This window comes from Hemitrygon akajei, chromosome 23 (genome assembly GCF_048418815.1).
Source record: "Hemitrygon akajei chromosome 23, sHemAka1.3, whole genome shotgun sequence".
Lineage (NCBI taxonomy): Eukaryota > Metazoa > Chordata > Chondrichthyes > Myliobatiformes > Dasyatidae > Hemitrygon > Hemitrygon akajei.
Genome location: NC_133146.1, coordinates 33363553 through 33389858, shown reverse-complemented (window position 1 = coordinate 33389858; position 26306 = coordinate 33363553). Strand labels below are relative to the sequence as shown.

The window sequence follows — 26306 nt, the reverse complement described above, 5'->3', positions numbered from 1 at the left end:
AAGGAGACACTGACATGAAATGATAAAGTAGTGTTTGGTGGGGTGGGTTAGTGCATGGAGGTGTAGATCAGCCTTATTGCTCAGGGAAAGTAACCATTTTTGAGGCTGGTGGTCCTGGCGTGGATACTTCATAGCCTCCTCCCTGATGGAACTGGGACAATCAGTCCCTGAGCAGGGAGGGTGGGATCCTTCACGATTTTTTGGCACCTTTCTGCACATATGCCCTTGATGGTAGGTAGGCTGGTGTCAGTGATGCATCGGGCAGTTTTGACCACCCTTTACACAGCCCTCTTGTCCGCCGTAGAGCAGTTTCCATACCACAGTGACACAGCATGTTAGGATGATCTCAACTACACATCTGTAGAAAATCGTGGGTCCAGCTCGAATCAGCCTTTTCTGAAAATAGAGGCATTGGTGAGCTTTCTTGACTGTGAGGGATGTGTTCTTGGATTGTGAGAGGTTGTGTGACATGTGCTCTCCCATGTGTTTGAAAATGCTTGCACTGCTGTGCTGCTTATGTGAAGAGGATGTGAGTGGTGTGAGTTTTCATGAAGTTGATAACCATCTCCTTTGTAGAGGTTACTGGCTTAGCAACTAGGGTTCTGACTGTTAGATTCAATCCCCCTATGGTAGCTGGAAAGTTTACACTCAAGTAATTAATTTTGGAGTAAACTAGCCTAACTATGAAGTTTCCAGATTGTTGTAAAAATCCAACATTAATATTCTTCTGGGATGAACTGTTAGTCAGTCTGGCCTTTATGTGACTTCAAACTATTAGCATGGTTAACTTTATCTGCATCCTTTGGGGACTATTAGGGATGAAAAAAACCAAAGATGTTCACATCTCATAAATCAGTAACAGAAGAAATACAACACATAGTACTACATTCTCACAACCAGTTGTTGAAACAATGTCACACACAAAATGCTGGTAGAACACAGCAGGCTAGGCAGTATCTATAGGGAGAAGCGATGTCCCCATAGATGCTGCCCAGCCTGCTGTGTTCTACCAGCATTTTGTGTGTGTTGTTGTTTGAATTTTCAGCATCTGCAGATTTCCTTGTGTTTGCTGTTGAAACAATGTCATACTTTAAACTATTTTAATTAAGGATTTTGGATATTTTAGGGTACCCTTTAAATTAAAGAGGGTTCATGCACATTGAAAATTCCCTTACAAACATCTGCTACAGTCATTGACAGAGAAGTGTCTAAAATTTAGATTTTGCAGTCAACAATAAAATATCAATTCTCTCTGCTGACCTCAAAGTAGTGCTCTCAGACAAAAGGTGAATTCCATGTTTATGGAAATTCAGTAGCTGTCACATGTCATTACTATAGGATCACAGGCATTATAACCAATATTGATGTCTCTCAAGTGAGTAAGCAGACTATGACATAAGATTTCCAAGGAGGAAATGAAGTACACCTTTATGTAAACACTTTAATATTTTACAAATCAGAAATAATAAAACATACATGAGATGAAAAGAGCTAAAATATCAAACCTATCAAAACATTTAATTTAATTCAATTGAAATAGTTGTCAGAGGATTACAAACCACAATATTTATTTTTAGGGCCAGAGAATATAAAAGGGGCAATTATGTATGAGTTCAACATTTAAAGCTGGCTCACACTTCATACATCAAAGTTTAATAAGCACAGAGTGTTTTCCAGTGAGCAAAAATCACAACTAGCTTTTTTTGTACCATTGTTGATTTTTATTGCTGTACTGCACAGAATTGAAAAAACAGAGCAGCGCACACACACACACAAAGTGCTTGAGGAACTCAGCAAGTCAGGCAGCATCTGTGGAGGGGAATAAACAGTATTGCTCAAGAATTCTGTAGAATCTCTTCTGTTTTAAGAAATGAAAAGCAAAGAGATTTGTGGAGGGATAGGGAGTCATTGACAGTAACTTCCATATTTCGATGTTTGCATGTCTGTATTTCAAAAACTGCTATCAGTTTCATTGTGTAATGACGGTAAAAAGTAGCCGTTTCAGTATAATTAGAATTGGACAATCAGCCAGTAAATTAATAACCTAGATCTTGGCAATACCTTTCACGATCACTAGGGGCTGGAAACTAAAAATCTTTAGGCATTAAAGCCATGGTATGTTTGTGGCGAAAAAAAAATCACACGTGTAAACATAACGTAAACGTAACGCTATGTAAAGTGAATGGAGGATTTATTTTGTGCATTTACAAGCTTTTTTTTTTACATAAAGTACATTTTTGTACTATAAGTGTAAAACAACAGAATCTGCCGTCTGCCTTCCTGGTGTCAAAGTTTCGGATATTAGCCAATATTGAACACCTGCTAACCTGAACATAAAGAGAAAGAATATTCTTTTTGAAAATACTTACAAATGAATTGAATAGGTTTTATTTTCGAGAAATTATACATATTAATAGGAAAGGATGATTTGTGTAATAATTATACATTCTCTCCTTTACAGGGTCACTGTTCAGCTTCATATGTCACACAATTCCCTTCAAAATTGTTTTTCAATATTGACAGGATGAAATTCAACTGGTGATTTCTAAGTTTAGACCATAAATTCTACTTTTGTGAAGTCATGCTGAGCAATAAAAGTAAGATTTTAAAAGACTTTTACCAGAAATATTTGACTTTTCCCTTCCTGAATTTCTCTTGTTAAGATCCCTTAAGAAAACCCAACAGGATTGTTCCATTGGTACATTTCTACCATTGCCACATCTCGGTTTGCACCATAGTCAACACTAATACCTATATTTGTATGAATTTCATGCGCACTAATTTCCCTAAGAAAATATTTCTATGGAGTAAAGAACGTTTGTAACACATACCTAGAAAGAATAGAAACCAGAAGATCTTGACCTCCGAGGTCTTTACCGGCGTCTGCGAACAGATCGCGGAACCACGGAGACGCTCAGCGTTGCTCGTACGGCGTGTGGAGGCGGACACGGAAGCTGGTCGGACAGCCATGCGCATTGCCCCTCGCCGCAGGCCCAGGTGAGTGTCTCCAGCATTGTGTCCTCTGCCGGGTGGGTTGAGCGCCCTTGGCCGCCCAGCACACAGTCAGGTTGGGTGAGTACTTGTCCGAGTGAGCTGGCAGATATCGGCGTGGCCATTTCATCCCAGTCGGACCGGACCGGGCGATTAGGCTGCAGGAAGTCCCAGCTACGGCTGATTTAACCTTGGTGGGTGGGAAACAAGGCCGCCGAGTTTGAATTCGGTTTATATTATTTCTTGGTGCCACTGTATCCAAGCAGGGATGGGTCGCGGTTTGTCCAGAAGTATGTGAAACCCAGAAGGGCAGTTAGAGGAAAATGACCCTGAAAGTTCATTCAAAATCTTTGATACTTTTGAGTACTTGCGGTGTCGCTCGCGCGCGCATTTTCAAGGGTTAACATTGTACTGAAAAATGGTAATTGTTTCTCAAACATGACGCCCCTCGTTCAGCAGGTTTGTGTTACTGCATTTTCCCGGTGACGTAATATCTACCTATAAAACCACGGGGATACGTTTTCTAAGCTGGACTAAAACAGTTTAGATATTCCTTTTGGTGTTAGGTTGACTGCCGCAGAATCGACTAGAGTATGTAATCGTTTTTATATTAATGTTTAATTTGGTTCTATAGCAGCTAATACAAAAGAATAATTGAAAGCTGAAAAACTGCAGATGTTGGAAATTGAAACTGAAACATAACATAACATACAGGAAGTACTTAAGCATAATGTGTGGAAGGACTCCATCTATTTTATTTCCTCCATTTATATGGTGTCAGCTCTGACAACATTACCTTCCATTCTTCCTGTGTGTCTTGGTTTATTCTCAGCTGTGTTTACTCTTGTTCCCTGCTCTCAATTCAAGGAAGAATTTCCCCTATCCTTCCATCCCCCCAAGTGAACAGACCACCTTCTGTAATTTCCAATGTCTGCTATGTGATGTTACTTATAATAGCACAAACCCCTCTTCCCAGAGATTAGTCTAGTTAATCTTCCTCTATTGCTAGTATATCCTTTCTTTAGGAAACCAAAACACTGCACAATGCTTAATGTGGCATTACCAGGACAATTTACAATTGTAACAATACTTCCTCACTTCTGCCAATTAAGATTCCTCCATTCTTCCATCTCCTCTTGATCGGCATCTTCTCATGCACAGAGATGCAACCACCTGCCTTTTGGCCTTCTCACCTCCCCCGTTTTGAACTCTAAACACTCTTTTCAGCTGAAGCAATGGTTTACTTGTTATATGTCCAATTTAGCAGATGTTCTTAATTAACCAGGATTGCATTCCTGGGAAATATTCCCTTTAGCAAAAATTTGCAAATTGTAAAGCTGTAACCCATTAGTTTCTAAGATAAAAACTCTGGTTACATTCCAGAGCACCAGATTTTAGATCAAAAAGAGCTAAACCCTTAAAATACATTAATGCAAGTAGCTAAAAACATAAAGAATCATTCATCATAAACTAACATAAAACATTCTGAGTGTGTCTTTTCAGATTACTCAACCACTGAATCCCTGCATGTGTTTACATGGTCTTCACTGAAGATTTATGGAAATAGTTCTTACTGTGTGAGAATCTAGAACTAGAGGTTACTTTTTAAAAGCAAGGTGTCATCCATTTAAGTCAGAATGAAGTGTGACTTCTGATCTTGGGGTTCTGAATCTCTGGAATGAAAGCAAAATAATCTTCTAGGTTGATCCTCGATTAGTAAGGGAGGAAAGGTTATTGTTTGGAGTTTACCCCAATCCTAATTCACATGAAGGTGAAAATAATTGCTTTGATGCAGATGTAGTAGCTGGCTGGGGGTGGTGTGGCATCTACACCGGACCTGAGGTAAGTGGTCCCGGGTTCGAATCTGGCTGGCTCCTTGCACGCTTTCCATCTGTGCTGGGTTGTGCGTTAATCTAGCAACTTGGCCTCATAAAAAAATAGACAAATGCTAATAAAAATGGCAAGGTTGCCACCCGATGTGTCACAAAGCATGGAAAGGAACAACAGTTCAGGGTTGGTAGGAGGCAGAGCTTTTGCTGCAGTTGGCCGTGAATCTGAATTTGATAGAGTTTATGACATTGATGTCAAGTCTTCATCTAGTTTCTTGTTCTTACAGTGTGATAAACAAGATTTAAAGGTATCAATTGGTACTTGGACAGCTTTCTTCTTTTTCTCCTAAAAAAAGCTTCTTATAGCAAAACGTGACATTTTCTATCATTTCAAGTCATATCTATTGTTGTGCAGCCTTTGAAGTTGTTGTCTTTGAAAACAGCAATTGCTTTCCTGGTGGAGGAGATAAAGGTTCTAAAACCCTTTTGGTAGTTGTGGTATTCTGCTACTGGCTTCTTGTTTCTCTTTTTCTGTTCACCATGAGATTTTGCAACTCTTCCATGCCTTCCTCCTCTGCTTAGATAAACTCTACTTCATTTGCCAACTTAACAATGTCTTTGCAGATTTTTTTAGGCTCAGAATCCCATAAGCTTGTACGTGCATTCTAGCTATAATTTCTTCCATATGCAGTACATTGTTAGCTGGGTTTCCAGATCCCAAGAGGCAGTGATATTTTCTGTGGCCATATTGATAGTATATCTGTTTCAGATTTATGAATGGTAGGATTGTCCGTCCTGGTCCAACCACGAGGATACTATGGCAAGAGGTTGATAGATTCTCGATTAGTCTGGCATGAAGCAATACAGGGAGAAGGCAGGAGATTGGGGGTTGAGAGGTAATATGGTTCAGCCTTGACAAAATGGCAGAACAGACTTGATGGGCCAAATGGCCAAATTCTGCTCCTATATCTTGTGGTCTTAATGCCCCTACTTCCTCAGGAAGCTGAAGAAAATTGGCATATCCTCGTTGACCCTCATTGATTTTTATTGACACGCGATAGAAGGCATCCTATCCAGATACTTTATAGCTTGGTATGCCCAATACGACAAGAACCCTTGGTACATTTGACATTAATATATCAGTTTACCAACTGACAGCACAAAGCCTTACAGCGCTATTGATAGGGGTTTGATTCCCACCACTGTCCATAAGAACTTTGTCTCTTCCCCTGTGACCATGTGGGGTTTCTCTGGGTGATCTGGTTTCCTCCCACATTCCAAAGATATACTGGTTAAGATTGGTAAGTTGTGGGGACTCTTGCAGGTTGCTCCAGCACATGCTCAGTCTGGGTTAGTCACTGATGCAGACAGCACATTACACTGTATGTTTCAATGTACATGTGAAGACTAAAGTTAATCTTACATTTTTGATCTTTAATCAATTTTGCTTTTTCTCAGATCATCATCAAGCTCATACCATTGATTCAGGACTTCCAGTAGCATCTTAACCCTTTTTCCATTCTCTCGATAATAATATTTCTGCCGTTTGTTGCCCTCCTGAATAACATTTTGGGCACTAACTTTTACTTTGTGTTGTTAAAGATTGCTTGTACAGTCAACACTGCAATATTAACAAAAGTATGGTATTAACACTTCAAATTTGTGATAATTTCTTAGAGGAAATACATCGTCCAGAACAAAAGGATGCCAGGGTAGCATAGTGGTAAGCTATTACAGTTCGGGCGTTCTGAGTCCAATACCAGTGCCATTCTGTAAGGAGTCTGTATGACCTCCCTGTGGAATGCGTGGGTTTTCCCTGGGTGTTCCAGTTAACTCCCACGGTCCAAAGATGTACTGGGTAGGTTAATTGGTCATTGTAAATTGTTCCATATTAGGTTGGGGTTAATAGGGTTTGGGGTTTGTTGGGGCAGCATTACTCAAAGGATCGGAAGGGCCTACACTGCGTCACATTGCGAAATAAATAAATAAATATACATTTTTTTGGAAAGCGCTGAGCAGGATGCACAGTATAAATTATGATGGACCCTGATGCCAAGTAAAGCGCTGTGACGTTAGTGATCTTCATGAGGGCAAAATGGTGTGAGAGAAAATGTGTCTATCTTGGATGGATGTTGGCACTCCTTTGTAGCAAAAATAAAGCCCTGTAGGTCAAGGGTGTGTAACCTTAGAGGTAAAATTTGAATTTCAAAAGCTTCAAATTAATGAATACATGGATACAGCTTTTAGTCCTATATATTGGGAAAAGCAGAACACAGAATGAATAATTGCTTGCAGAATATATGTATATGTGTGTAAGTGTGATTCTGAATTCTCAGAACTTGAATTTTGTATTGCAGTTCTACCCTGAACTCTGTCTTCATCTTCCAATACTGTTACTTTACTCAAGATGAGCCCAGTGAACAGCTCCTTGACTTTCAGTTAGACCTATTACAATCTTCTGGGCTTGACAATTATTTCACTAACCAGCTATTCCAGTCTTGTCTGACAGTTCTGCATTCAGTTTTCTTTCTGATACACAGGCACCATCTCAAGTTCAGGTCAAGATGACCCCTGCGTACAATGCTCCTTCAGTTAACATCTTCTGAATGGATCATGGAACCATATTTCACTTTTTAATGTCATTAATCTTTGTTTTTCATCTTGGATGTGATTCTGGAACTATTGGAGCCTGTGATTTGTTGTTTGGAGATGGTTCAGGTATTCTAGGGCTCTGCAGTCTCTGAGAGGATTCCAGGACGTAAAGTGCACAAACCTCTTGATGGGAATACTGTGGGACAGCATGTGAGCCAGTGTTCGACTCTATTTCACTAATTAAGGCTTCCATTGTTCACTGAGTAAAGCAACAAGGGAGATTGAAACATCAAGGCGAATGCAGAAGTTTGGAAATCGTTTGGGTGCTTCAGCACTCTGCAGTCTTCGAGAAGATTCTGGGTGACAGAGGCAGCGTATGCGAGCCTCATAGTGGTCAGGCTTCGGGATAGGTCACAAGCCGATGTTTGACCTATTTCACTGATTAAAGTGATGAGAGAGATTGAAGCATCGAGGCAAGTGCGGAGGGAGATCACCGGCTGCCTGCCTTCTGATCGCTCTGCTACAGAGAAAGGAGAGTCTGCTGCTGTGCCAGAGAGTATTGTCCAGGTTTTCTTTGTTTTGGATGTGGGCTTGGACTACAGATATTTTTCAGCCTTATAGTTTTTTTATTTTCGGTGTTTTTTACTTGATCTTTCTCATTTTTTTGCGCAGGGTGGGTGATTTAGGGGTCGATGTGCCTGTTCTGTTTTCTTTGTTTTTTTTTGTGGGGTGGGGAGATTTGGGGGTTGATGTACCTGTTCTACTTTTGTTCATTTTTTATGTATGTGGGGGAGGAGCGATTTGTTGGGGGGGGAGTGTTGTTGATCGTGCTGCCTTTTCTTTCTTGGTTTCATGGCTATCTGGAGAAGAAGAATTTCAGAGTTGTATGCTTTGATAATAAATGAACCTTTGAACCTTTTGTAATTACACTTCCCCCCCCCCCCCCATGCCTTTTGGTGTTCACCGCTCTTCAGCTTCTTTCAGTCAATGTTAGCCATTGCTTTTCTCTTTGAATCATGTTTGCCCTCCTCCTTTTCACAGACATTTTCTATTGCTTTCTTTGCCCCTTTTACTTTTCATTATAGTATAAACCTTTCTCTCCAAGTTGTTTGCTTTTTGGATATAAAAGTTATTGATCCAAAATGTGAACTCTGTTCCTGTCTTCACAGATGCTACATGACTTACTTTGTATTTTCAACTTTTCCTGTTTTTTAATGAAAGTGTAATCCCTTAATTTCTAGTAGACCATCTACAAAGTGAGATAGACCAGATATAGGGAAAAAAATTGGTCTGCCCTTTTTATCCTTTGTAAATTTAGCAGACGGGATCACGTCAAATTAGGTGAGGGTAGCCAGCAGTCCTCGTACCCCGGTGCGATATGCCTGTCCTAGCATGCGAAGGCAGTTCCAGGGGACTGGGTGGATAAGACCAACAGCAAGATCCAAAGGCCAGAGGGCAGTTCTGCAATGCTTTGTGGAAAGTGAAGGCCATGACAAGGCACAGAAAAGGTCACTGCAACCAAGGAAGACCTCCAGTGCAATAGCTTCTCCACTTTAAAAACTCTCTCCTGCACAGGTCCTTTTGTGCAGTTGTCATCATTGGATAACGCGTGCACAAAATCCTCATTTCTCTTTTTGTCACAATATGAGGACATATTTCTGCTAACTTTTTAGTTACATGGAAACAAAATTTTCAATTTTGTTTCATAAGTAGTTTATAGTTGCCACCAGCTTACAAGAAATGGATGCAGGATTAATTTATAAGGTCCGTCAGTTGAATAATGTGCAGTTATTGAAAGAAAGTTATCTCTCAGTATCTGTACATTTGATTCAGTACCTCGGGTGCCTCCTGATCTTAAACTTAGGTCGCAGTGCTTTGCAATCTTGAGCTTAAACGTATTCAGACAGACAGACATACTTTATTGATCCAGAGGGAAATTGGGTAATTCGACATTTGAGTATCAGGCCTTTGAGGTATTAAAAAAAGCTATCTGAAATATTTGTGACTATTCGCATAAAGAAATCTCTATTTGTCCCAGTCCTTAGTTCGTAACATCCTCTCTCTTTCTAGTCTCTCCATCACAAAAGAAGCAATCTCAGTCAGCTATTTTTTAAAGGGGATCTATTACTTTGAAATTCCATGAAATATAGCCTATTCTCCTTTTTCTTTAAGACATCCAGGAATCAATCTGGTGAACTTATGTTCCATTGTCTTTAACGTGCATATTCATTTTTGAAAACTGAGACTATAAGCAGAACACTTGAGGTCTTGCCAAGCCCTATATAATCTGAGCAAACTTTTTCTTGTAATCAAATCTCTTGCAATAAAGACTGACATACCAATTCTTTTCAAATATTTGTTGAACCTGCCGATTGGGTTGCTGCATCCCACAGACCACCAGATATGTCCCTGCACCAAAAGTTGTTGGTTTCTCTATCTTTGGAACACATGTGGCACTCCTGCACGTTATGCCCAAAGTTTTGAACATTTTAAAGATGTTTTTTTATATATATAAAAAAATACAAAAATGGTGGAGTAAGGAATAGCAAATAAGGTAGTGAAAGGTTATTGGGGGACAAAAATAAGCTGGAAAGTTGAGTGTGGTGGTGACTGAATTTAATCCAGACGTGTGAGGTAATGGATCTTGGGACAGATACTAACAGGACATGGTAAGGACCTCAGAAGTGTTGATGTATCGAGGGATCTGAGGGTGCAAGTTGATTACATGTTGAATATGGTAATACAGGTGTACTGGATAATAAACAAGGCATTCAGCAAATTTGCCTTCATAGGCCAAGGCATTGAGTATCAGTTGTGATAACACGTTGCAGCTGTATAAAACTTTGACTGGGATGGACATGGATTATTGTGCTCTTGTTACCACACTACAGCAAGGATGTGGTAGCATTGGAAAAAATATAGAAGAGAGTCACCAGAATGTCCCTGTTATGGAGGGTTTTACTTATAAGGAGAGATTGAGGAAACTGGGTTTATTTCCACTGGAATCCTGAAAGCTGAGTGGTAACTTTGCAAATGTTTATAAAATTATGGGCCACAGGTAAGGTAGGTAGTGTTCTTCCTTGGGTACAGGAGTCTAAAAGGTTTAAGGTGAGGGAGATTTAAACTAAAGGAGACCAGGGCAAGATTTTCACATGGAGTGTGTTGGTTATATGCATGAGCTACCAGAGGAAGTGATAGAGGCAGTTAGAATTACAATGTTTAAACATATTTGAACAGGTGAGAATGTGGAGAGGGTGAGGGGTACGTGTAGGGGGGGGGATGAGGGGTAAGTGTAGCAAAGTATGTGTACAGGACTGGGGACCGAGTATGTGATTGGGGAAGTGTAGGAGGACAGGGACAGGTAACTAAACTAGAGTAACAGACAGATATGGCAACCACAAAGAAAGGGAACCTTGCTTACTGCAAGACAATGTGTCTAGCGAAGTATCTGAGCTATATACCTATTTCAAGTGTTTTGCTTGCGTCTGTACCTATTCCAAGTATTTTGCTTGTGTCTATACTTATTCCGAGTATTTTGCGTGCTTAGCTATGCAATAGCCAATCAGTCGATGAATTTGAATCGGTAACCATATTTGTGAATGTAGTGCCCCGCTTTTGGGTATAAGTATGACCACTGTAAACTGACAGATTCGGAGTTGGCTACCGTACGCCAAGGTGTGTGTGGCTGCAAACTCTCCGCTGAATAAAAACCGTTTCAGAGGTTAATTTGTGTCTCTGGTGTTTTTTCCTCAACTGAGCAGGTTAACACAGGTACACAATAATATTACCTTTTTGTTCATCTTTTTCCACAATTTAATTTTGTAACTTATATTAATTTGTATGTACTGCAGCCACATGTGTTAGTGATAATAAACCACATTGTGAGAAGAGAGATTCAGCCATAATGTGAGCAGATCAAACTTGTGTGGACGGGGATCATGGTTGGCACAGATGAGTGGGGTGAAGAGCCAGTTTCGATGACTCTAGTAGCTGGAAAATAGACTCTTCTCCTTGTACATTTTCTTAACCCCTCTCTGTCATTTGTCTTGCAGCAAAAATGGTCTTGAAAGAAATCCCAACTGAATCTTTGGCCCGTCCTTTATCACGGAATGAAATAGTTGGTTTAATTTTTCGCCTAACAATATTTGGTGCAGTAACCTACTACACTATCAAATGGATGGTAGATGCCATTGATCCTACGAGGAAACAGAAAGTGGAAGCACAGAAACAGGTTGGTTTATGTTTTATTAATGTATGATACACAGACCAAGCTAAGCATCAGCATAGATGAGGTAGGCCAAAAGAATCCTTTAATGTGCTGTGAGATTCTACAAAATTGGTCTTACTCAAATGTTATAGCCTTTACTCATTCTTACAGTATGAAGGGTGTGTTTTTGTCAGCTATGAGATATTTAAAATTTTAATGTACTATAGTGGGATGAATTGAATCCTCATCAGTTGAAATATTTGTGCCATTTGTAAATTGCCCTTGATGTGTAAAGGCAGACAATAGACAATAGGTGCAGGAGTAGGCTGTTCGGCCCTTCGAGCTAGCACCACCATTCACTGTGATCATGGCTGATCATCCACAGTCAGAACCCCATTCCTGCCTTCTCCCCATATCCTTCGACTCCACCATCTTTAAGAGCTCTATCTAACTCTTTCTTGAAAGCATCCAGAGAATTGGCCTCCACTGCCTTCTGAGGCAGAGCATTCCACAGATCCACAGCTCTGTGGTGGATCTCTGTAGCTGTGGTGAATGTGTTTTGTACATTAAAATGAGCAGCACAAATGAGAGAACTTGCATGACGGCCATTTAATGACTAGAAATTGGCTCGATAAATTGGTTGAGAAATATAGGTGAAGCTAAAATCACAGTGTCACAGGTATTTGTCCCACACAGGATGTTTTCAAATACAAATTATCTTAAAATCTTATTGGTAGAAATTTAAAACAAATTCTCTTGAGGATTTAAGGTATGGAAAGGCTTGTAGAGAACTACTGGGCTAAAGATTGGAGATAAGACCAGGATTTTAAATTACTAAGAAGGGATTACTATCAGAATGCAACTTGTTTATTATATTTAATATGATTGATTTCAAAGTAGATACCAAGAATACTAATTCTTACACAGTTTTTCAAAAATAACAACGGTCACAACAGTCAATCAATTACATAAATATTGTATGTTCAGCCATCAATTTCATTCACACAAGTGAATTTTGTTCTTGGGTACTGAGCTTACAGTCTTTTCCAGGCAAAAGCATTTTGATTTTCTGTAAAAAGAATCGTCATTTACCCTAAACTTATGCTTCGTAACTGAACTACCTTATCACATTTGAAGTATAATTTTAGGATTTTATATATTCTACGTCAGTACAAATTTCCTTTTGAGATATGCCCCTTCATAGTTTAAAGTATTGCATATCATTGTTGTGCTTAGTTTTAGTTTTCAGCATGCTGCTGCTGAGACCAAACTGGAGCATTGTGGCTTCAGCCTAACTTGGAGGTTTGAATTCAGTAAATTTGTTGAATGGTTTGACTAAATTTGTTTTATGACCCATCAGAAATTTCAAAATATAAAATGCAATGTTTAATATTTTCTTGTAGTGTTTATAGGTAGCTGGCATTGTCAGAAATTTACGGTGTGCTAGTCTGGACCTTAGTTAACTAATAGAAATACTTGATTCCCTCTCTAAAAGCTGTTTAAAACATGCTTTGTTTAATTATTTGGTAACTAGTAACTCCTTACTTGGGTATGTGTTTAACATACTTTGATATACACAGTTGCATTTTTATATACTTTTTTCTGGAGGAGGGTGTAGGCAATTGGTGCATCTTTCATTTAAAGAAATTGTTACGACTGTGCCCCAACTCTGAGGCCGAAGGGTACAAAGTAGCCCCCTCCTTTTTGAGAATCGCAAGATCGCTATTAATTCAGGTCAGGAGACCCAGGAAATGAGAGAGAGACGTTTGGAATGTGTCCTGGCCTCCGCGATACAAAGCCACTGATAACGACCATTGTCTCTTGGAGACGGAATTGTGTATTGAGTACTGTACTATTCATGGAAGCCCTCAGGGAATGAGCAGAGGGGCTGGTTGAGGGATTGCATCATCCCAACCTGATTGATGTCTGAGACCCCGTGAGTAAGGATAAAAGAGGGTCTGGGGAACAACCCCTTTAGACGTACCAGGAGAAACGCTAGAAATCCCGTGACAGCGTTTAATAGCGACAGCCGGTGGAGGGCCCACGTGTGTCCTTTCCCGTTGCCGGGATTGGGGCCTTACCACGGAAGACGGCTTAGCTAAAGAAGAGATCACCACCAACGAAATTTCGAAGGATCGACATCATAAAAAGGAAAAGCTGGCAAGTTCTAAAAATCTCTCTTGACTCCAACCAAAGGCTGCATGCAGCCTGCATGAACTTGAGTGACTTTTATATTTCCATCGGACAATACATTATCCCCTAGACAACGATAGAGCTATTTCTTATTGATTATTATTATACCCGCGCTTTTAGATTTAGTATTGATGACGTATATTATCTGTATGTTTGCATTGATATTATTTTTGTGTATTTTTATCAATAAATACTGTTAAAAATAGTACCATCAGACCTCTCTATCTTTGCTGGTCAGTGACCCAGTTACGGGGTACGTAACAAAATACATTTTACCACTTTAAAAGAAATACTATGAGACTGAGGTCTGTCAGGTGCTAATCTTATCAAACATTTAAAAAATATTATCCTTAATTACTGCCACAGATTGAGTCCATAACAACTCACCGGTAACATCGAAGCACAAATAAGTATTGGTATTAGAAGGGATGCTATGAAAGTTGGAATACTTTGTAACTTAGCACATTGGAACAGTATACAGTGCCATGGCCTTCAATGCATACATGTTATTGAACAGACCAATGTATATTTAATGAGGCAGGCTTGTTCAGATAAATGCACTTCCGTTCATTTTATTGGGCCTGAGAATGCTGATGCTGTTCACATTACATCATTGTTCTGGTCTTTGTGTGCCTGCAAATTGCAGTACAGAAACATGGAATATGCTGGAGGTCAGATGATGTGCAAGGATCCATTTGATCTGTAATACCTCTGGGTTTAGTGCTGAGGGCTGATCGACCACCAGGACATGTGCAACAGCCTTGCTTATTTGAATGGGTGGATGACATTAAAACAAAGTGAAACTAAGGATCTTGTTTTATTTAAAGATTAATAGTTTTAAGTTACATTACTAAGTTGTAATAAAAAATCAATTAAATGTATTTCAGCCATTTCTAAATGCCAGGCGTGTTTAGAGGCATTGGAAAATACCCTCTAGCAATGCAAACCGGTGGATGGGCCTCAGTTTGTGCCACGTAAGGCCAGATCACTGCTTGTGAACTGTTCTTCCGTGTAGGGAGTGCACAGCAGTAACGTGCTGGGAAATTAGGGCAACACAACAAGTGTTTTATGGGATCCCATGGAAGATGAATGCAAGGCATTGGACTGTTTTAAAAAATATAAGTAAATATTTGTTATAATTCTTAATTTGCTTTTATTCATTGAGTGCCTAATAAGCACTTTTGAATTTTGAAATTAAAACATTTTCTTTTGAATTGAAAATTCAGTTTTTATTTAATTATGGTTGAAATGTGAGAAGAAATACTCGGGTGCATTTGTTACTGTTGTTACCTCCCTCTTACAATTTAGATTAATTTTAATTGATTTCTCAGGCAGAGAGACTAATGAAGCAAATTGGTGTAAAAAATGTCAAGCTTTCAGAATATGAGATGAGTATTGCAGCCCACCTTGTTGACCCCCTGAGTATGCAGGTAAGGCATTTTTCAATTGCATCCTATCATCTTTTATTCAGAGATTGGAATCGTTATATCAGCTGTGGACTTCTAATATAGGCAACCTGACTATTTATTTTAAGTTGACAGTTAAACATTATTATTGTCTTCATTAAAGGATCAGGCCATTGTTTGCTTCATCACGCCTAGTCAGCAGTGTGAGGACTTAGCACCTCTGCTGTATTCAATGGAGAGTAATGATCCTTTACCAGTAATGGAGCTTGCCCTTAGAAATAGATGTTTTTTAATACCTTTTGATATTCTCGTAACTTGGATATTACATTTCATTTAACCAAATGGGTAATCTAAGACTATATGCTTCTAATAGAATCTTGGAACTAACCAATATAAGATGCAAAAAAGCCGCCTGAGATAATTAATCTCCATTAAATTCTTTTATCAATGCACATGGAAAGGGATAGTCACCTCTGAACAATTTATTTTGAGCTAGAATCTCACATGTACGTGTGTGTGTGTGTTCTTTCTTTCTCTCTCTCTCCCTCTCTCCCTCCAGCTAAAAATGGTCGTGATGTTCTCTTAACTGCTTGGTTGGTTCAAGTGCAAACACAAGGAAATCTGAAGATGTTGGAAATTCAAACAACACACAAAAAATGCTGTTGGAACGCAGCAGGCCAGGCAGCATCTATAGGAAGAAGTAGAGTCAACGTTGCGGACCGAGACCCTTCGTCAGGACTAACTGAAAGAAAGGATAGTACGAGATTTGAAAGAAGGAGGGGGAGGGGGAAATCCAAAGTGATAGGAGAAGACAGGAGGGGGTGGGGTGAAGCTAGGAGTTGGAAAGGTGATTGGCAAAAGGAGAACGGAAAGGATCATGGGACGGGAGGCCTAGGGAGAAAGAAAGGGGGAGGAGCACCAGAAGGAGATGGAGAACAGGCAAGGAGTGATTGTGAGAGGGACAGAGAGAGGAAAAAAGTGGGGGGGAATAAATAAATAAGGGATGGGGTAAGAAGGGGAGGAGGGGCATTAACAGAAGTTAGAGAAATCAATATTCATGCCATCAGGTTGGAGGCTACCCAGACGGAATATAAGGTGTTGTTCCTCCAACCTGAGTGTGGCTTCATCTTGACAGTAGAGGAGGCCATGGATAGACATATCAGAATGGGAATGGGACATGGAATTAAAATGTGTGGCCACTGGGAGATCCTGCTTTCTCTAGCGGACAGAGTCTCCCTCCTACTTTTAAATTTCTTACTATCTTTTCTTTTAGTTAGTCCTGACAAAGGGTCTCAGCCCAAAACGTCAACAGTGCTTCTTCCTATAGATGCTGCCTGGCCTGCTGCGTTCCACCAGCATTTTGTGTATGTTGTTTGGTTGGTTGAGGTTTTTGTATGACTGAAAATCAACTGGAGTTCTTTGAAAGTATTACATGTGCTGAAGGTAATGAGGAATCTAGATATGGTTGGAGTTTTCGAAGTCATTTGATAAGGGGTAGCATCAAAGATTATTGCAGTAAATGAAAGCCTATTGTGCAAGATGCTGGCACTCAGCATTTTACAGCTTATATGAATGAATTTGATGAAGGGACTGAAGATGCTTCAGGTCTATTGTAAGTGTAAATCTTTGCCACTAACATGTGTTCACACTGGCATGGATAATTCCACACAAATTGACATTGGAAATGAAAAAGAAAGTACTAGCAAATTAATTTTTAAAAATACCAGGGGTTACTTAAGCTAGGAATATGTTTCAAATTATTGTACTTGCTGTCTTAAGTATAATCAGAGCCAGTTAGAGCCTGTCATCAGTAAGTATTTTAACATTTTAAAATATCAGATGTGCAGAATTCTGTATGCTGTATTAAGATATTCAGCACAGAAACAGGCCTGCCCTTTGGCCCAGTTCACACAAGGCAACAGTTTTGCTCAGCAAGTTAGTCCTGTCTGCCTACATTTGGCCCACAGCCCTCTAAACCTTTCCTATTTATGTACCTAGCTTGATAACTCAACCTCTGCTTCTGGCAGTTCATTCCAGATAAGCTCCACCCTTTGCATGAAGAAGCTACCATTGATGGCTTCTTTGATTTTAGTAGCCCTTCCCTGGGGGGAGGGTCTATATGCTTTCACACTTTCTACGCCCATCATGATCTAGGTATACATCAAATAGGTCACTCCTTAATCTTTCAGGTTCCAGGGAATTTTGCCCTGGTCTGCACAACCCATCCTTGTAAATCAGGCCCCCAAGTCTAGGCAACAGCCTGGTAAATCGTTTTCTGTACTCTATCTCTAGGTTAATATCTTTCATATATCAGAGTGACCAAAGCTACAGAATAATCCAGAAGACCATAATACCATCAGATATAGGAGCAGAATTAGGCCATTCAGCCCATCGAGTCTGCTCCACCATTCCATCATGATTGATTTATTATCCCTCTCAGCCCCATTCCCTTGTTTTCTCCTCTTAACCGTTGATGCCCTTACTAATCAAGAACCTATCAAGCACTGCTTTAAATATACCCATTGATTTGGCCTCCATGGCTTTCTGTGGCAATTACTTCCACAGATCCACCACTCTCTGGCTAAGGAAATTCCTCCTCATCTCTTGTAAAGGAACATACTTCTATTCCATGTGGAGTCTTTCCAAGATCTTATACAACTGCAGCATAACTTCCCAACTCCCATACTCAGGCCTTGAGTGAGGAAGGCCAGTGTACCAAGCACCTTCATCACATGTCTACTCATGATGCCACTTGTAATGAACTAAGCATTTACAGTTCTAGTGCTCTCTGTTCCACAACTCCCTCCATTCACTGCATGAGTTGTACCTTGGTCTGATCTCTCAAAAAGCAGTATTTATCGGATTGAAAGCCATTTGCCATTTCTCAGTGCTGGTCACAATCCCTCTGTAAATTGTTTTTATATAACCTTTCATACCATTTATAAAGCCACTTTTAATATTATCTGCAAACTTAGTAACCATGCCAGTTGTCATATTGTCAGTATGTGACAATGAAGTGATCTAATCTAGTCTCCCTGATCCCAGTCACTTTAATTCTCCAATTGCAGAAATTTTTTTTTCTTTCAACTTTTGAATAAAGGTTTTTAAATTTACCTTTAATGGAAAAGATGCACAACAAAACCGCCTGGCCTGCTACGTTCCACCAGCATTTTGTGTGTGTTGCTTGAATTTTCAGCATCTCAGCATCTGCAGATTTTCTCTTGTTTGCTCATTTATAGTTGCTAAACTGATATTTAAAATTGTTTTTTTTCTATCTAGTAAATTAATAATGAATCATTACATCAAGTTTCAGTGCTTTCTCTCATTTTGATTCCTAGATTTGATTACTAGTTAAAGACACTTGGAAATCTATAATCAAGGAAATTCTGAAATCAAGTTCTGAGCAGGGATAGATAATTTGAATTACTAAGCAGTTTCCAATTTACTGGGAACCATTAGGGGGCAGTAATGAAGCTGCAAGCCAGGATGCTGAAAACCTTGGAACTATGTTTTCTACAATCTTCACTCAACTCAAAAGATGCATGTTAAGTTGCCTTTGGTAAACAGCACAGCTATGATTAATAAAATGAGAATGTATGCCATGTAATGGTTCATTTCCAAATATGATGACCACCAAATTTTTTAAAATACTGATAAATGATAACCTTTAACATTCCACTGCAATTCTGCATTAGAAATTGCATTAAATTATGTCATTGTTGTTTATTTGGTGCTAATAGCTTATCATACTGACTCCAGTTTATCAGCATAAGAAGCAGCATTTTGGTCCTGCCACCTTCATTTCTACCCATTTCTGGTGCTATTAGATAGATTCTTTATTGATCCTAAAGGAAATTACAGTGTCACAGTAGCATTACAAGTGCACAAATATACAACTATTAGAAAAAAAGTAAGAATAAAAATTAAGTTACTCAAACAGTTTAACTGGAGGGGTTCATCACTTCCCCGGCTATAGGTTGACTCATAATAGAGCCTAATAGCCTCATATAGCGCTCTTTGGAGCAGTGCAGTTGTCCTAATCTATTACTAAAAATGCTCCTCTGCTCAGCCAAGGTGGCATGCAGAGGTTGAGAAACATTGTCCAGAATTGCCAGCATTTTCCTTAGGGCCGTTTGTTCTACCACAACCTTTAGTGTGTCAAGTTTGACTCCTATAACAGAGCCAGCCTTTCTAATTAGTTTTGTTGAGCCTGTTGGCATCACCTGTGTTGATGCCATTGTTCCAACACACCACCGCATAGAAGATTGTACTGGCCACAGCAAACTGGTAGAACATGTGAAGGAGAAGCCTGCATACTCAAAGGACCTCAGTCTCCTCAAGAAGTAGAGGTGACTCCAGCCCTTGTACACAGCCTCTGTGTTAGCGCTCCACTTAGGTCTGTCATCCAGGTGCACCCCCAGGTACTTGTAGGTCCTCACCTCATCCACGTCCTCACCATTAATAGTAACAGGGAGCAGTGCAGGCTTAGTCTTCCTAAAGTCCATCATCATCATCTTTGTCTTACTGATGTTGAGCGGCAGATGATTCAGCTTGCACCATTTGACAAAGTCCTCCACCAGGGCCCTGTATTCATCCTTCCATCCTCCCTTTATACACCCAACTATTGATGAGTCATCAGAGAATTTCTGCAGAGGACATGACTCACTGTTGTATCTAAAGTCCAAGGTATACAGGGAAAACAGGAAGAGAGCTAATACAGTCGCCTGTGGGGCCCCAATGTTGCTTATAGCCATGTCTGGCACACAGCTCTGAAGCCACACAAATGGTGATTATAAAGCCATTAAAATCCAAGTGTGATATTGCAAAGAAGTAATGGCTACTACTAAACTTTTTGAAGTTACATGTGAAATACTGAGGAGATTGTTAACTGATAATATTTAACAGTTCAAGCATTCAACTACAATTAGTTTTTGAATTGGCATTGCATGTTCTGTTTTTACTGGGTAATTTTTAACATTACAATAAAATTTACCATTGTAAGTAAATAACATAAAACTGGTGTTGAAATTTACCCATATCTTTTCTAAACTACATTGTAAATTATTTCATTAAAACTGCTGCAATGTATAGCATTCCTGATTATTGTTGCTGAGACGTAGAGCATGACAGCACAGAAATGCCCTTCAGCTCATCTAGACCTTGCCAAACTGTTTGGCTTAATCCCATTGACCTGCACCTGGACCATAGCCCTCCATATCCCTCCTATTCATTTACCTATCCAAACTTCTCCAAAATGTTTCAATCGAGCCTGTATCCACCACTTCTCTGGCAGCTCGTTTCATCCTCACACCACCCTCTGAGTAAAGAAGTTTTCCCTCATGTTCCTCTTAAGTATTTCATCTTTCACTCTTAACATATGACCTCTAGTTTTAGTCTCACCCAACCTGAGTGGAAAAAGTCTGTTCCCTATACCTTGTCTATACCCCTCATAATTTTATATACCTCTATCAAATTTCCCCTTATTCTCCTATGGCCCAGAGAATAAAGTCCTAATCTATTCAACCTTTCCCTATAATTCAGGCTCTTGAGTCCCAACAACATCCTTCTAAATGTTTTCCTGCAGGTAACTGCACACAATACTGTGAATTTGGCCTCACCCACATCTTGTACTACTTCAACAATACCCAACTCCAGTAGTGATTTTTGAAGGCTAATGTCCTGAAAGTTCTCTTAAGGAAAGATCCCTTTGTTCTGCCTCACTCCTTAGTGCCTTACCATTCACTGTGTAAGAAGGAAACACAGCAGACACCACCTAATCTGCCCTCCCAAAGTGCAACACCTCTCACTTGCCTGAATTAAAACTTATCTGTCATTTTCCCAGTTAATCCAGATTCTTCTGCAACCTTTGATATCTTTCCTCGCTGTCCACTATGCCCCAGTCTTGGTGTCCTCTGCAAATTTGCTGATCCAGCTTACCACATTATCGATTCGGATTGTTGATATAGATAACAAACAACAACAGACCCAGCACTGACTGACCCCTGCGGCATACCACTAGCCATAGGCCTCCAGTCAAAGAGGCAACCATCTATAGTCTCTCTGGCTTCTCCTGTTAAGCCAGCGTTGAATCTAATTTACTACTTCATCCTGAACGCCAAGGGACTGAATCTTTTGGACCAGCCTCCCATGTCCATCTGGACTTTGTCTACATGGACTTCAGTGGACAATGCCCACTGCCTTTCCTTCATAAATTTAGCTGTTAACTTTGAAAAATTCTAATATTGTTTAGACATGACCTTTCTCTCACAAAGCAATGTTAACTATCCCTAATCAGTTCCTGTTTACAAATACTTCTGTATCCTGTCTCTTAGAATATCTTCCAATAATTTACCCACTTCTGTCATCAGGATCACTGGCCAATAATTTCCCACCTTTTCTTAGGGCCTTTCTTAAACAACATTAGATATCCTGTTGTCCTCTGGCTCTAGTGGATAACTAATTTATACAACAATTATCACCATTGATAACTTTTGTGTTTCTGTACTTTCAACAGGTTACATGGGATGATGTTGCTGGTTTGGATGATGTGATTGCAGAGCTCAAAGACACTGTGATATTACCAATTCAAAAAAGACATTTATTTGAAGGTTCCAGGCTGTTGCAACCTCCAAAAGGTATGCAGTGGAGGGGTGGGTATATGTAGGTGTGCGGGTGTATTATGGGCTCGTATACAAACTTGGCTTGTTAGCTAGCTCTAATAATAGCCACGAGAGAAAGCCACCTTTCATAAACAGTATACAGTATGTTGAGGGTCAGTATGATTTGGAGTTCAACCAAACAGAAACGCCATGATGTTCCGATTAAAGAAGCCTGATTTGAGCAAATGCTGCCCAAACACAATTATAGGTCGGCAAGGATTAACAGATCGTACACCCATAAAATTATAAAGATAGTATATTTACTAATTTCAGCTTTACCAAACAGTTGTTATCAGGAATAAAAGGGCAGTTAGACCAGTCTAAATATGCATATAACCATTGGAGCTCATCTCTTCCAAAGCTGTGTGTTTCTAACACAGGCATTGGACCCAGAGTCTGCGTGAAAACACCTGCCACATTTTCAGACTCCCTTCGAAGACCATCTCAAGCAAATTGGCTCTCTCTCAGCAGTATTGCCCTTCCTCCTTAGAGCCATTCATCTGCACAAAGCACTTCATGCAATGGGGATTCTCCTTCCAGTGGTACTGTCCAACATCTTCCTTTCTTTCCTGCTCTGAAGCCTCCACCGAAGGACTCCAAAATCGGACTACTGTCCACCACAAAACTCTCTCTGCCCTGCTGTCTCTAGAACTTTCTCCACATCCCACCATTCTGATGGGCTGACACAACATTCCTAAATTGAACAGCAGGGCTTCTTGTCTTTAGTCGAAACCAAAACATTCTACCAGCAGCACACATTGTCTTTGCAGAAAACTAACTACAGTAGTATATTCATGCAATTAGGACTGTTGAGTTGTATTTTGTACAAGTAATCAATTGGCAAGCATGGGTTATAGCGTGCACTTTAACTTTAATATGATCGCTATGATTCTGATTATCTAGAGGATTGGGGTTATGGAATTGTTTAGTAAGTTACAAACTTAAAAACTCCAGGTTAGAATGAGAATCCTATTGGCAGAATTTAAACTGGACTGCAAGGAGGCAGAGGAATTAAGCAACAATAAAAAGAGGACAAAACTGGCGAAAATGCAAAAGAATCGGAGTATAGCAAGGATGAGGAATTGAAGGAAGTACTTGTCAGGAAAATTAGCATTTGAGAATTTGATGAGTTTGAAATCTGATAAGTCCCAAGTATCTGATGATCTGCATCCCAATGTTTTGAAAGACTGATAACATTAGTGAGCACTCTGATTATCACTTCCATATTTCTATGGATTCTAGTATTGTTCCTCTGGTATCAAAGGCAAATGTGACCCTGCTATGTAAGAAAGAAGGGAATTAACTTTGCTTAATATCAGTGATGGTGAAACTGCTGGATTCAATGACGGATGTAATAACAGAACCCCTTCAAAAGAATAATAGGATTGAGCAATCAGCATGGATTTATGAAGGAAAATTACGGTTGTCTGATCTGCTGGAATTCTTTGAGGAAGTGATGAGTAGATGAGGGGGAGCCATGTGCTTTTTGAATATTTGCAACACCTGGAACAACAAATTAGTGTATGGATTGGGAATTAGTTATTGGGTATAAAGCAAAGGATGGCAGTAAATGGATTCTTTCTTGTTTGTGGGGAATGGCCAATGGAGCATCACTGGGATTGGGGACTTAAAATGATGAGAGATTGATTTGTACTAATGTTCAAAGAGACACAGGTGTGCTTTATACAAGTAATTTAGGTTGAGTCTCTTTATTTGTTCAACAGTCAAGACATGCCACAGAATATTTTCAAATACAATTCAACGCTGACTTGTGAGGTGTGTTAGAATAAAGAATGTAAAGGTGGTCTCACATGCTGGGTTTTAAGGAGGTTGTTGGTAACACAGGTAAATAGATGTTGGGGAGGGAATCCACAAGCTCGGAGTCATAGAACATTACAGCACAGAAACAGGCCTATTGGCCTATCTACTGCATGCCAAAAACAATTAATCTGTCTAGTCTCATCAATCTGCGTAGCCTTCCCATCCATGTAACTATCCAAATTTCTCTTAAAAGTTGAAATCCACCACTTGTGCTGGCTGCTTGTTCCACACTCTCACCACCCTCTGAGTGAAGAATCCCCGTCATGTTCCCCTTAAACATTCACCTTTCACCCTAAACCCATGACATCCAGTTGTAGTCCCGGTGAAAAATCCTGGTTTTTTAAGCACCTCACCTTATTTAAACCCTTCATAATTTTGTATACCTCTATCAAATCTCTCCACATTCTCCTATGCTCCAGGGAATAAAGCCATAACTGATCCAATCTTTCAGTGTTACTCAGGTCTTGACAAAATCCTTGTAAATTTTTTTTTTCTTCACTCTTTCATTCTTATTTATATCTTTCTTGTAGGTGGTGAAATCTGCACACAATACTCCAAATTAGGCCTCGCCAAAGCCTTATGTAATTTCAACATAACATCCCATCTTCGGTATTCAATATATTGATTTATGAAGGTCCATGTGCCAACGCTTTCTTTGTAACCCTATCTACCTGTGATGCCACTTTCAAAGAATTACAGATTTTTCTTCCTAGATTTTTTTTTCAAATCACACTCCTCAGTGTCCTGCTGCTCACCGTGTAAGACCTTCACTGTTTGGTCCTCCCAAATTGCAACAACTCACACTTGTCGGCATTAAATCCATCCACCATTTTTCCAGCTGGTCCAGATCCCGCTGTAAGCTTTTCTTCACAGTTCACTACTACTCTCAATCTTAGTGGCATCTGCAAATTTGTTGATCCAGTTTACCACATTATCATCAAGATCATTGATATAAATGACAATCAAGAAAGCATCTAGCACCATTCTCTGCAGCACACCACTATTCACAGGCCTTCAGTCAGAGAGGCAACCTCTGCTACAACGCTCTGGTTTCTCCTGCAAAGCCAATGTCTAATCCATTTTACTACCTCATCTTGAATGCTGAGCAACCAAACGTTCTTGACCAACCTCTCATGCAGACTTTGTCAAAGGCCTTGCTGAAGTCCAACTAGAGAACATCTGCTGCTTTGCCTTCATCAACTTTCTTGGTAACTTCCTCAAAAAACTCTTATTACATTGATTAAATGTAACCTAGCATGCACAAATCCATGTTGACTACCCCTAATCAGTCTCTCTATCCAAATCCAGCCCCTTAGAATACCTTCCAATAACTTACCCCCTACTGATGTCAGGCTCACTGGCCCATGATTTCCTGTTTTATTCTTAGAACCTTTCTTAAATAATGGAACAACATTAGCTATCCTCCAGCCCTACAGCACCTTGCTGAGAATAATTTAAATATCTCTACTGGGGTCCCTGCAACGTCTGCACTAACCTCCCATGGTGTCTGAGGCAACACCTTGTCAGGTCCTAGGGATCCTAATTTGCCCCAAGACAGCAAACACTGCCTCCTCTGTAATGACTCGCTGCTGCTGTGCCTTACTTCTGTGGATTCTCTATCCGTCTTCTGAGTAAGTACAGACACAAAAATTCCATTTAAGATCTCCCCCATCTCTTTTGGCTCCCACACATATATTACTAGCCTGATCTTCCAGAGACCGATTTTGTTCCTTGCTATCCTTTTGCTCTTAATATATCTGTAGAAGCCCTTAGAATTTTCCTTCACCTTGTCTGCTAGGCAACTTCATGTGTTCTTTTAGCCCTCCTGATTTTCTTCTTAAGTGTTCTCTTACATTTCTTATACTCAAGTACCTCAATTGTTTCTGTCTGCTATGCACCACCTTATTTTTTATTAACCAGGGTCCCAATGTCTATCAAAAATCAAAGTTCCTTAAACCTGTTATCATTGCATTTTATTATGGCAGGAACATAAAAATTCTGTACTTTCCAAGTACATCTTGGCCAGAAAACAACCTGTCCCAAACCACACTTGAAAGATTCTTCCTGATGCCATCAAAATTGCCCTTTCTCCAATTTAGAGTCTCAGCCCGAGGACAAGTATAAAGTGGAATTGCTATAAATTTAGCAAAGTGCTGGCAACAGGTGTACAGCAAGATCCCTTGGATGGCTGTGTGTGTAGTGATAGTCCTTCGGATTGGAAGAAGACACGCTGTTGTGCAGTTGATCTGTGGACACGGAGTTGGCTCTGCAGTCCCAGTCTGGAAGCGCAGAGTCCAGCACAATGGGGGCACTGGAAGTCCGTTGTTGTACTAATTGTGGCTGCTGTTCTGTGACGCCGCTCACAGTTTTCCATCAGTTTTTGGCGGCACCTCTCTTCAAAACTGGTGAAGGCTTCATAGCACAGGGCTTGCCAGCAGGTTCTGTCAGCAGCCGCAGCTTCTAGTTCCCTTGGCTGGATGTCACAGTAGCGTAGGGTTTCTTTCAGAGTCTTCGTAGTGCTTGCATGGACAATCTTGAGTTCTCTTTCCAATCTCCAGTTCACCACGGAGCAGGTGGCGAGGCATACGGTGGTCGTCCATTCTGATGA

At 40.0% G+C, this 26306-nt stretch overlaps 1 protein-coding gene across 2 annotated transcripts in view; it reads left to right on the top strand.

Annotated features, from left to right (window-relative positions):
• Positions 1–2882: 2882 nt before the first annotated feature.
• Positions 2883–26306, top strand: part of atad1b (ATPase family AAA domain containing 1b) — a 51840-nt gene continuing 28416 nt past the window's right edge. Inside the window, exons 1-4 of one of the 2 annotated variants that reach the window (XM_073027360.1) lie at positions 2883–2997; positions 11465–11643; positions 15144–15242; positions 21733–21853. In XM_073027360.1, coding sequence (XP_072883461.1) covers positions 11470–11643; positions 15144–15242; positions 21733–21853 — 394 coding nt within the window. In that variant the 5' untranslated portion in view covers positions 2883–2997; positions 11465–11469. Of the gene's footprint in view, positions 3073–11464; positions 11644–15143; positions 15243–21732; positions 21854–26306 lie in introns of both variants that reach the window. The other variant, XM_073027359.1, reaches the window with a different exon arrangement.